At 38.6% G+C, this 13,133-nt stretch overlaps 1 protein-coding gene across 6 annotated transcripts in view; it reads right to left on the bottom strand.

The window, feature by feature from the left end:
* Positions 1 to 3,133: 3,133 nt before the first annotated feature.
* GPATCH2 (G patch domain containing 2) overlaps positions 3,134 to 13,133 on the bottom strand; it is a 199,086-nt gene continuing 189,086 nt past the window's right edge. For 4 of the 6 annotated variants that reach the window (XM_010853278.1, XM_010853283.1, XM_010853280.1 and 1 more), the window contains one exon: positions 3,134 to 7,079. In XM_010853278.1, coding sequence (XP_010851580.1) covers positions 6,859 to 7,079 — 221 coding nt within the window. In that variant the 3' untranslated portion in view covers positions 3,134 to 6,858. Of the gene's footprint in view, positions 7,080 to 11,500; positions 12,198 to 13,133 lie in introns of those variants that run through there. The other 2 variants (XM_010853282.1, XM_010853284.1) reach the window with 2 other exon arrangements.

Below are 13,133 nucleotides of genomic sequence, written 5' to 3'. Positions count from 1 at the left end.
CCAATGTTTGGTGAGAATGCAGAAGTGACCAGGAAAGTAGAGACTGAAATGAAGGGCTGTTCCTCTAAACTGGAACTACTTCAGCCTAGGCTCCCTTGCCTCTTGAGAAGCCTTTAGGACTAACTCATAACTAGAACAAGATAGCTCTCCAGCTTCACGGAAAGTTCTCATCCTTTTCAGAATGCAAGTCTGAATTTACTTTTTGTCTTGTCCGAGGACAATCCTGTTTGTGAATATGCCACACTGTATCTCCCTGAATTTCCTGGATCTGAAAAAAGTGAAAGGACTATTTGCTTTTATGTAATCAGATTCTCTGGAATTTAATCCTATATCCTATTTATGGCTGAGCTAGCCATTCAAAATTAAAATGAACCTTTCATCCATGTGTATCATAAATGGGCATTTATCAGGATTATATGATTTTGCAATCCATCTGAATACGTAACCTGAATTTGTTTTCTTTCCGTTTCACTATGTAATTACCATGCAACAATAACGAAAGTGACATGTTTGAAGAACAGATAAAATGCTGTAAATTGGCCAGTAATGGTGATATTTCCTCATCTTCTGAAAAACCCATTTATTCTCTCTCTCAACAAATCAAGGCATTGTCAGCCCATCCTCATTGCGTGGCCAGAGGGGCTCTACCAATTTCTAGATGTAAGTGAGTCTTGGAATGCAGATGAGGGCGACTAACGAAGGCTTTCAGCGCAGGCAGCTGGTTTTTGCTTGCCTCAATTTCTAAATCATCCATAATGGGGCCAAGACCTCCCAAGCACTAAAAAGAGCGAGCTGACATGCTGGACAAACTGTTAATTTTTTCCTAAAGAAGCTGCTATATTGCACATCTGTCACTGCGGTGCAGACAATTACTCAGTGAGTGGGGAAAAAATCTGCCGCTTGTTTCTAGCTGAGTTGTTAAGGGACATAATGGAGAAACACAATGGGACGGGAGTCAAATCAGGCAGGTTTCCTGTGTGCTTGTGATGCTTTCCATTTTGCAAGGCTGTCCTGTGATGTTAAACTTAGGTGAAGGAGATGAAGATGTGTGGAAAGGAATCGGGAGTGATGTGATAAAAGGAAACGGGTATAAAGATGGGGGACGGTCAAGAGCCAGGCCTTCAGAGTTTCTGGACCACCGGGCTGACTGTTGAAAGCCTAAAGACACCATGGTCATTGTTTTAGAAATACTGTGGTTTCCAACTTGACATTTCCCAATCTCAGTGTGTTCTGCCAAGTGCTTCACGTTCACTTAAAAATTGTTTTGTGAATCCCATTCCCTCTACCTGCAGCATGGATCTGTAGTTTCCACCATCAATTACAGCCACCAAAAAAGCACTTGAGACTTAGATTAGCCACACAGGTATCTAATGAAGCCTTAATTTCTCCCCCTTGAAACTCATCTGCTTATCCTAACTATGAAATTCTGGCCTTGGAAGAAATCTACTTAAGTAAGAATTTGTTTGCTTTTGGAAAGCATATTTTTTAAGTATGTAATGAGCTACTATACTATTTTTCATCTTTTCTGCTTTTATTATAGAATGCTACCTTTAGGAAGGAATAAACATTTCCTTGAAATTTAATCAGAAGATGAAAACCAGTAGGAAAAAGGTCTGAGTGTTCTTTTTGCTTGGGATGCTATCATAATACAGTCTTGTCTTTACCATTTTATAGCTGAAAGATCAAGAAGCATATACATAGATTTAAAATGCCATTAATGTGTCTTGAATATTCAAACTAAGGGAAGAAGAAAAACGACTAAAGAAACACAAAAATAGCCTTCAATTGTTGCCTAACTTCATCCTTCAAAGATGAAGGAGTAAACACGGGCCGTTCGGACACTGCCACGGGAGTGAGGTCGGTGAATCTGACAATGATTTAAACTCCATGACAATTCCAAGACAGAAGACAACTCTAATGTACAGATAAAACGAAAAGCGGCAATTGTAGATCATACTCCTGGCAGTTAATGGCATTGACTCACTAGAGACAAATCTGGATCTACTTAAAATGTCAGGTGGGTGAAGTAATGAGTCTTTGCCTAGTAGGAATCCAGCAGAAGGAGCCTTCATGGTCCACTTGTCAGTTGAGTATATATTACTGCAAGCCTGTGAAATAAATGAGTATTTAATACCTATTGGATAAAAAAAAAAAAATTCCACTGACTCTAACAACTCACAATTCAGTTTTTTGGGGGGAGAAAAGAGAGTATTTTATTAACATAATGAGATGTTTCCTATAAGCAATAGAACTCAACACTTTAATGAGTATTATAAAATATTTAAAATATCCAAGCAGGTTTCTGGGGAGCACAATTTCCCAGAAGGAAATGGAGTAACACATATGGTTCTGATCCGTATTTCAAGCTATCAGAAAGAACTTGCACTTGTTCCTTTAGAATCAGAATCTCTGGGTGGAAAGAGACCTTAACACAGTTAGTCTAACCCAGCATCAGAGAGAACAAAACCAGGGAAATGTGATATAACAGGTCACAATCAGCTGTGAATAAATGAAATCAAATGTGTTTACCAATTTTTTCCCCTAAAATTTTTTAGAAAATGTTGACATTCTCTAGGACTGAAACATGAATAATGAATTTAGGGCTTCCCTGGTGGCTTAGACAGTGAAGAATCTGCCTGTGATGTAAGAGAGTTGAGTTCGATCCCGAGGTTGGGAAGATCCCCTGGAGGAGGAGATGGGAACTCACTCTAGTATTCTTGCCTGGAGACAGAGGAGCTTGGTGGGTGACAGTTCACAGGGTAAATAAGAATTGGACACGACTGAGCAATTAACACTTAACGGCACTGTTCAGTGTTAACTGTCAACGAGTAGTAGGTTGGGTAATGAACCAGCCTGCCACGCAGGAGACCCTGGTTCGATTCCTAGGTCGGGAAGATCCACTGAAGAAGGGATAGGCTATCCATTCCAGTATTCTTGGGCTTCCCTGGTGGCTCAGCTGGTAAGGAATCTGCCTGCAATGCAGGAGACCTGGGTTCAATCCCTGGGCTTGGAAGATCCCCAGAAGAAGAGAATGGTTACCAACTCCAGTATTCTGGCCTGGAGAATTCCATGGACTGTATAGTCCATGGGGTTGCAAAGAGTCAGACACAACTGAGTGACTTTCAGTAATTAAAAAAAAAAAGTCCTTTCAACTTTATTTTTTATTATTTAAAGAGGGAAACATTTAAAGCACAAAGACAATGACTGCTTATAAATAACATTCTTAAACATAATGTTTATTCTTTCATTCTTTGTTGTACTATTATTATATCTTTCTACTAAAAGAAAAAAAAATCCAAAATATTCTTTGCTAAACAACTTCATTTTACAATACCATTTTTTAAAAAAAAGAAAAACAGAGTATAGGAGGAAATGGTTTTAAAAAGCATGTCAGCAGTGATTTTTCTCTTTCATGAAATATCTGCTCAAAATGAAAACATATTGAAGAGAAGCAACTGTCAGTTCAATTAACTGCAAGAATATCAATTCACAATGCTAAAATATTAATAAAATGCAATTATTTTGCAATCATGTCTGTAAATTGCACAGTCATGCCATGTAAACATACCTATATGTATACATTAGGCATATCTTTAACCCTACTGTCTTAACTTCTCTTTGATAGCAACAGTATGAGTTATAAAGTCTGTTTTCAAATGCTGATACCAATTAACTGGTAAATGTTAGTTAACAGTGGATTTTCTTTTAAAGGAGACCATGTAATTAAAAAATAAAAGCAAACAAATTTGAGAGGGGTAACACTGCCTTAAAAATTGTATTTGGGGAGAAAGAAGGAAGGGAGGAAGTAAATGACACCAATACACAATCTGGTTAATATCAAGTATAACAAGAATATAAAGCCAAAATGTTGAATTGCTAATGTAGCCACACTCAGTCTCTCGGCTACTTGCTGGGGAATAGATAATTTAGATAGTATGGACGAGACTTATGCATTCTCTAAAAGTTTTAGTACAAGCAATTAATCTGATACGAGGCTTAGATTCTATAGAAGTGTTGGCTTTACGAAGGACAAGAGAAAAATCTTACTTTTTATGGAGATATGATTGATACATTCTAAAACATGAATTCTTTTGGATGAATAGGCATAGGAACTGGTAAAAATTAACTTTACAATAAACGTAAATTAGTGAATTTCCTATCTTAAAGATATTTGATGTACATTAAAAATTCCACTTTTCAATTGTGTTCTCTGATTAAGTGCAGGTCCGAGGAGAACTTCAGGTGTGCAATGATCATTCTTAAATTTCACTGAAAGGTGAAGGGAAGTCTGTGTGAGAGCAGGGGGAACGCTTGGGAAGTCACCACTTCTCTGCTTTGAGTATTGATTCATGTATTCCGTAAACACTCCTATAGAATAAGACATGTTTGAAATCTTCTGTGAGTCACAGACAGGGCTCAAGATGTCAATATTGAGACCTTTCTTCTATTAAGAGAAAATATAAAGATGAATTATTTTGGGAGGTGGAGTTGGAGAACACCTGAGTTCAGTGATATCTTAGAAAGTTTCTTCAGCAGATTGATGCCTGTCCAGGAGAACAAGAAAAAATATTTATAAAGCTGCAACATATAGCTAAGGAGTCTCACGTGCCAGCTCATGTAAGGTCTGCTCTTCCTCACTGTGAGAGATAGACCATGGTGAAGTGAAAAAGAATGGTCAAGTCCATGGGAATTTGGGATCAGTCAGTCTCACAAAAACCTCATAGTGTTTTACCTGTGGCTCCAAATTTGGCTTTTCAAAATTCTAGGATTTTAAAAGATCTTCAGGCAGTGGGATTAAAACAAACTTATGAACAGGCCTTAGAGTGCTATACGCTACCATAAAGAAGTTTCAAACCGAAATATAGACAATCTCCCCCAGCTTTTTGCACTTTATGTAGATAGAATGAGTATTCAATAAAAAATATTTATTTTTTTAAAATGGCGAATATTCAAGTAACATACATTTAGGAAAGCATCAAACAAGTTACTTTATTCAATAAGAATGCTCACCTGGTAGGCTAAGAAGGGCATAAGAAAAGCAACTCACCTGGTAGCCTATGGTTCCCTAACCAACTTGTCCTCTTACCATGATAACCCTGTTTTAAGAAGATAATTCTTAAAAGGAACCTGTAAGTTGGCAAACCAGTAAGCCTTTCAAATAGCACGCTGAACTTCCTCTCCCCAACGAGCAGTATTTTCTTTTGAGGACCACGTGGGACAGGTCTATTACACGCACAAACCTCCTCTCCCCACTGTGAAAGACTCTTGGCGACTGTCAAATTCCCAAAAGCCTGTTAGACAGGAGCCAAGAGGAATTTTATCACAGTAAAATTACTCTGTGTGATCCTACAATGGTGCAGACATGTCATTATACATTAGTCCAAGCCCATAGAATGTTCGACACCAAGAGTGGACTGTAATATAAACTGTGGAGTTTGGGTGATTTTGATGTGTCAATGTTACAGCTCGACAGCTGTAACAAATATAGCACTCTGGGGGGAGGATGTACATAATGGGGGAAGCTATGCATGTGTGCGGGGATGGGATACTTCAGAAATCGCTGTACCTTTCCCTTGATTCTGCTGTGAATCTAAAACCGCCCTAAAAAAACAAAGCTTAAAAAACATTAGAGGGTTGATTCACATGTGTTATCTTGGCCTTCACTCAACCAATAAAGGTCATTACAAAAGAGAATATCATTATTAGTTCTTACTAATGAACAACATCTAAACTAAGAGCAATTCAGAATCTTGGACATTATGAAGCAGAGGATTCAGATGTAACAATACTAGGCACATAATACAAATGACTTGTTTTGCTTCGTTTTAAAGTAACTGCTTAGGTGTTAGAAAGGGCAAACAGTACCGTTCATTTTTTTTTGTTGTTGTACTCCTTGTAAATGGGCTGGATCTTTGCCCAGACATCTGAATTCTTGGGAGAGCCATTAAAAATCTTAAAATAAATGGAGTCGATATTCTAACTTACTCCGATGGTTAAAATCAGTTTACTACAGTTGAGTTGATCTTAAAAAAAATATCAACCTTTGGGAACAAAGAGGTAGAAGGAAGTCTAGATTATTAATAGAGTTTACAACTCAGTCATGGTGAATTTAAAAAATACATTTTTCTTTCCGTAATTATTTTATGTTCTAAATGAGGTAAAATTGATAAGATCTGCAGTAAAGTCATGTTGAGGGCACTGTGGTGATCACAATGATGAGGTTTATTTTTGTCGACATGTCAGAGGGCAACATTAATTGCTGTTTGTCAGCTGTGAACTTCAGGCTACAGTATCCAAGGATAGAAGATGAATGGGTGTCACCCTGTTGAGGAATCCTAACAAAAAAGTCAAATTCAAGGAATACGAAATTGGCCAGGCTGTCAAAAAAAAAAGATGTGCTTAGGACTTCACTGATGTGATGACAGGTGTTTTCTGTTAGGACAGACAGGGATGAGGTGAAATACAACCCTTTCCGGCCAATCCTATTTTAGAAACACGTAGGCGTGCTCGGTCACTGGGGCATCAAGCGCACACAGGAATGAATCAAGCTAAAACATGAGAAATTACTGACAACACAAGATCAAAATAAATAAGAGAAACGAGCTGTTCTTTACACCTAGAATGCGAGTCACTGAAAAATTTTAAAAGGTGAAGGTTTTTACTTTAGCACCATGGACTGTGATGAAATCCCATTTCTATCACTCTGGCAGAACTGTAGCAGCTAGGAAGCTAGAGGGACAAGTCTGAGGCTTTGATGTTAGGTTTCAGCTTCAACCACAGAAGCTATGCTGTCATTTTAGAACAATGGGCTATAGCGAGCGAATAAAACTTGTTAAACAGCGCCTCTGCTTTTCCTCTTTAGGCGGATTTTCCTGAATTGGAGGCAGTGGTTGCAGGGGTGCTTTTTGGTAGAGGAAACCCAAGTCCTAATCCTTTCGGCCTCTGCAGGGCTGGAATCGGCTCAGCGATCCCCTTGCCATCTCGTCCGAGGCCTGTCCCAGGGGTCCAGCCCATATTCTGGAGCATTCGGTTCCCAATGTTGTTTTCTAGGATTGGCTGGGCGTTTTCTCCTACAAATCCTGGAATTAGAAAATGACAAAAACAAAACAAAATCCCATGTTAGTATGAACACAGATGAAGGCCTTCTTAGGCTAAGAAAACCACATTCTTCGAAGTTTTCCTTTCAACAAAGTACTGCAGAGGGTTCTTTATTCATCTTTGGATAAAGAGCTTGCTGTAGTAGAAGGCTCAATGGAAAAAAGACCGTGGTTAGTTTCAGCTCTTTAAGTTATTTAACCTCTTTGGGTTTCTGTTTTCTGATCTGTAAAACAGGCATAATACAAAGCAATCAAAACTCAAATTACCAGACCATTTCTTGTGGTTATTCTTCCTTGATAAATAAGGGAGTGATCATCAAGCGAGCTGATGTTACAGACTGTGTAGGAAGAAAAGGGGTGGAAGTATGGACTCCCTGGTGGCTCAGTGGTAAAGAACCCGCCTGCTAATGCAGAAGACGCGGGTTTGATCCCTGGGTCGGGAAGATCCCCTGCAGAAGGAAATGGCAACCTGCCCGTTTTCTTGCCTGGAAAATTCCATGGACAGAGGTGCCTGGAGGGCTACAGTCTGCGGGGTCGCAATAGTGTTGGACATGACTTAGGGATTAAACAACAGCTTAAAACCATCTTGGTTTTAGGGAGAACATATTCAGTACCATCTCCTATATTGGGGCTTCCTCGAAAGTCTGTTATAGAATTCTGGGCTATAGTGTTTGCCCATAATTCCATCCCTAGGGTTCCAGGGATGAAGATGGCCCACTTTCTGAAGGTCTGCAGGATGCCTGTGGCATCCGAGCTCCGTCCTGGGTCCAGCATGTTTGTTTTGAAATGAGGGCTGTGTTTTCCGAGATAGTCTGAGAGTTGAAATGTGCAGGTGCTGACATCACTCACTGCTGTCAAAGGCTTGAGAGTCAGCTGTCTCTCCTGTGCCCTCATCCCTTTCCATCCCTTTCCCATCATCGTCCATCTTTTTCCTGATTTGGGTTTCTAACAGCACCTTCTACCCCACCTCTACCCCCCAAATTGGGATTCTTCGTCCTCCTCTTTCTCTAAGACTGTATATAAGGATCCTTCTAAGCACCAATAACAATAACAAAAATATTACCTATGGGACCGCAGTGTATAGTGTTCTGTTTCTTGATACGGTTAGTGGCTACAGTAGTGACCAATTTATTATTGTTCTTTAAAACTCTACCTACGTATTTCATTCCATTCTCTGTATATGTGCTGCTCAGTTGCTAAGTCACATGCAACTCTTTGTGACCTGATGGACTGTAGCCTGCCAGGTTCCGCTGTCCATGGGATTTTCCAGGAAAGAATACTGGAAAGTGAAAGTTGCTCAGTTGTGTCTGACTTTTTGTGACCCCATGGACTATACAGTTCATGGAATTCTCCAGGCCAGAATACTGGAGTGGGTATCCTTTCCCTTCCCCAGGGGATCTTCCCAACCTAAGGATGGAACCCAGGTCTCCTGCATTGCAGGCAGATTCTTTACAGAGGTTGCCATTTCCTCCTGCAGGGGATCTTCCCAACCCAGGGATTGAGCCCGTGTCTTCTGAGTCTCCAGTATTGGCAGGTGGATTCTTTACCACTGAGCCACTTGGGAAGTCTCTGGTAACAAAAGACATGTCAGAGTTGAACTAACAGTATATTTAATCTGGTAATTTGTATCTGGTTTTCTGGAGAATAGTGAGTGGGTTGTTCTTTAGGATTCTAACTTACAGAAGGGAATTGCAAAGTGATAGAGATGAGCTATATAACTGAAACTGATAATTTATAACTAAAACTGGTGAGTTTTATAATGAACTATAGAGTAATCAGTGGATTTTTGCAAGACCTTTACTGAACATTTTGATATTCTTAATCTTCAGAGCATCTTCAGACTGAGAACAGAATACATTGCTGTCATTGCTAACTTCATTACAGGGAGTGAGAACTGGATTACCACAATAATGAGTCGGTTTTGGACTTGTCAGATTGGTTTTTAGCTCACTGAAGCAAGTATCTTAACATGTAACAGACAAAAACCCTTCAATTGCCAGCAGCTTGAATGGCCAAAGATTGGCACCAAAGGAAAACTCTGGACTCATATTTACTGCTTGACAAACGCAAAATAAAAATACACAGAGATTTTATATATTTATCTAATTATACAAAAAAATACATAAACATATAAAATATAAAAATGGGCTTCTTAATTACCAAAGAAACAAAACAAAGAGAAGCCTTTTGTTAAAACTTGTTTAATAACAAAAAGACAATTAAGGTTTTTCTTTTAAGTTTTTACTTTAAAATTATGATAATGACAACAACAAGGCATCGAATTTTTTTCTGAACAGCTACTTCTCAGGCGTGTTGGGTTACATGGCGTACTAGCATTTTGTCTTATATCCCTAATTTTTCTGTGATCACCAAAAATTAATTTAATCCATTGATAAGCTAAAGTCAGATCAGAGGTCTAAAGAAGCTTCAGGCTACACATCTGTTATATTTTTGATACAAGAGATTGCAAAGGTTCAAGTTTAAACTTAAATATTTAAGAGAAAATACAAAGTCAATTTAAACCATCTCTGCAAAAACTGCAGGTTAGTTTTGAGTTCTGAAATGAACAGCAAGTAACTGATTCATGACTGTAGTTTTAAAATGTTGGCATTTCAAGTGTGGTGGCTCAGTAGTGGCCACTCGACTCCACCCTGCTTTTTTATTTATATTTTAAATTGATGTATAGTTGATTTACAATGTTGTGTTAGTTTCTGGCATATAGCAAAGTGATTCAGTTATACATACATATATAGTATATTTGCATTCTTTTTTACATTCTTTTCAATTACGGTTTATCACAAGATACTGAATATAGTTCCTGTGCTATACAGTAGGGCTTTGTTATCTATTTTATACATAGCAGCTTGACTGAAAATCAAAATCTGCTCATCCCAAACTCCTATTTTATCCCTCCCCCATTCCTTTCCTCTTTTGGTAACCGTAAGTTCATGCTTAGTTTTTATACAGGAAGAAAATAATTCATTCTATCTTTTTAATGCTGGTTTATTTCTCTTAATTAAAATTAAGCATTATTATCATGTTAAAAAAAAAGACCACTTGATTTCTTAAATGCTAAATCTTTCCCCACAGCAAAAGATTTCTGAAACAAACAAAAAACAATGGCTATTCTATATAACTTTAAAAAAGAACAAACAGATACTTCATTTTTCATGGAAAATGACTCTGGTGTGAGATCTACTGTTGGTCTCTCATCCTTCTTTTATGAGATTAAGACATGGGAGTGGAACAACTCCGTCTCAGCACAGCATCCGACAACCATAATTTCCTTTTCTTTTGCTCCTGGCGGTGCTAAATCCTTTAAGTCCTTTCCTGGGAGGCTCTCCTCCTGCTCGGGCAATTTTAGCAATACATAGCCTGCTAACTCTGCTGCAAGCTCCCGCTCCAGCCCCCTTTATTCTGGATCTCTTATATCTATTACAGCTGAGTCGGTCCTTTCCCCTCAAATCTTCCAAAGAGTATTGTGGATAGTAATTCACTTGCGTAATTGGCTCAAGAGATGAAAATCTTGTATCGGCCTCTCTTAGCTGCTAATCTATCCAGCTGACTGCAAGCCTAATTGGCAGCTTGTTTAGTAATTTGGCTCCTAAAGTGTTGTATTGATGTTGGATAAACAGCCAATGGAAGGGGAGGTGACACACGCTGCTTCCCACATAACACAGTGCATCGCTTCAGTCCTGACCCCGTATTCAGAAGGCTTTCAGTGGCCTGTGCTCGTTCTTTCTTCCCACCCTCTTTCCCCATTACTTTACTAGTCAGCTGAAGAGCATGGTTATTATTATTATTTGTGACATTATTAGAATTGCCAGTTCTCATACTGTCCTCTGGTCTCAGTAACTAATTTAGGGACATGGGTTTTTGATTGCTGTTAAGAAACAGCATTGAGCACAGATTGGGCTGTGAGAAAGTGGTGAGGGTTACTACTTTTTGTCAAATGTTTTAATTATTTCATTTTTTAATATAGAAAAGCCTCACTGAGATCATTATACACTTTATCGGCAATAATGCAGAAGCTTTTCATGTGAATTCTGCAAAATAAAATCGGTTCAAATAGCCAACTGCTTAAAAATACAAGGCTCTTACTTTTTAAACAATGAAATGTAAAATTAGTTTCTTGTTTTTTTTTTTAACTAAGTGAAAAAAACTTTGCATAGTAGGGAAAGAAAGACACGGTTGATATTGACATGTTTGGAGAAGGGAAAGTTTTTATTGACAGATATTTTGGTTATAGGGGCTTCCCAGGTGGCCCTAGTGGTAAAGAATCCACCTGCCAACGCAGGAGCTAGGTGTGTTCGACCCCTGGGTCCAGAAGATCTCCTGGAGGAGGAAATGGAGACCTACTCCAGTATTCTTGCCTGAGAAATTCCATGGACAGAGAAGCCCGGCCGGCTACTGTCCATGCGGTTGCAAAGAGTTGGGCACGACTGAGCACACACATTTTGCTTATACAGATACATTTCTTATGGGACGATTGTATTAATATATCAAAGAATAGTGTTTTCAGAAAACTAAAAAAAAAGTTTAAAAACTATTGGTTCTGAAGGCACACGGGGATATTTGTTTGCTAATATGATCAGGACTATTTATGGTCCTACCTACTATGTACGTGGTCTGTGCTTTACTTGTTAGGAGTGCAGCATTCATAATCGCCATTCCTCATAACAACTGTGCAAGGCGGGGGGAGTACTGATATAATGGGCCTCGGAGAGATGAACTGCTTGACCATCACCACATAGTAGGCTAAGATTCGAACCTTGGTGAAGTTTATTCTAAAAACCTACGTACTTTCCATTACCCACACCGCCTTCCTACGAGAATTAATGGCAAGCAAACAACTTCAGTGGAGATGATGGTCCAAATTATTTTTAAAAAATTAATTGGGTTACATGTCAATTGCACTATCAACTTCTCTCAATTTGCATTTGGACAATACACAGCATAGTACTCACAATGACACAGTTGGATAACTTACAATATAATGTCTGTGACTCTCAGAGATTCCCAGTGCTTCTGTGGCCGTGATTTCTTTTGATCTTCCTCAGCAACCTGCAATGTTATTATTGGCTCCACTTACAGAACAAACTAAGGTTTAAAGAGGTAATAATGATTGTTGTTTAGTTGCTAAGTCGTGTTCAACTCTTTTGTGACCCCATGGATTGTAGCCCCCCTCCCCCCAGGCTCCTCTATCCATGAGATTTCCCAAGCAAGAATACTGGAATGGGTCACCATTACCTTCTCTAGGGGATCTTCCTGACCCAGGGATCGAACCCGTGTCTCCTGCATTGGCAGGGGGGTTCTCTACCGCTGAGCCACCAGGGAAGCCCTTAAAGAGGTAATGCATCAAAGTCACCCAGTTAGAAAGTGCCCCAGTTAGACTGTGAATTTAGGACACCCGAATCTTAATGTCACCCTTTCACTGACTGAACATTGACCTTAAAATATTCTATCATCATTAGTTTCTATGATGTCATTTCTTCTGCCACATTGTCCCAAATGACAGAGATTTTAATATATTCACAAATTTTCTGGAAAAAACTTCATCTAAATTAACATAGCAAGTCTGCTTGAAGAGTGTTTCAACCCTCCTGAAATACCTCAAAATTCACTTTGTTATTGACCCAGCTACTTTTTCTTTGGCTGATATTTAATACTGTGAACAGCGTGTACTGAGTTTTGTTCATTTATCCATTATAATAATCCCAGAATTTAACTGATGCATTTACTCCATTTACATTTATTGTGATCATTGATATATCTGGGTTATTTTTACGATGCTATTTAAAGATATTTACCTTGCTTTCTCTATACTTTTTACTTTCTCTTTTCTGGCATCCACTGCTTGCTTATACTAGCTTGAAAATTATATATTATTTCTCTATTCTTTAATTTTTAAACGTCAACATGCATACCTGGCTTTATTATTCCCTCACATTTTACATCTTGTTCAGAGTTTTAGCTCCATCTTACTTTCTTATTTATTTATTTATTTTTTATTTTTTTATTTTTTTTTGTGTGTGT

Source organism: Bison bison, unplaced genomic scaffold (genome assembly GCF_000754665.1).
Source record: "Bison bison bison isolate TAMUID 2011002044 unplaced genomic scaffold, Bison_UMD1.0 scf7180017864325, whole genome shotgun sequence".
NCBI classification, from domain to species: Eukaryota; Metazoa; Chordata; class Mammalia; order Artiodactyla; family Bovidae; genus Bison; species Bison bison.
Note: the sequence above shows the minus strand (reverse complement) of the source record. Positions and strands in the feature narration are given on the sequence as shown.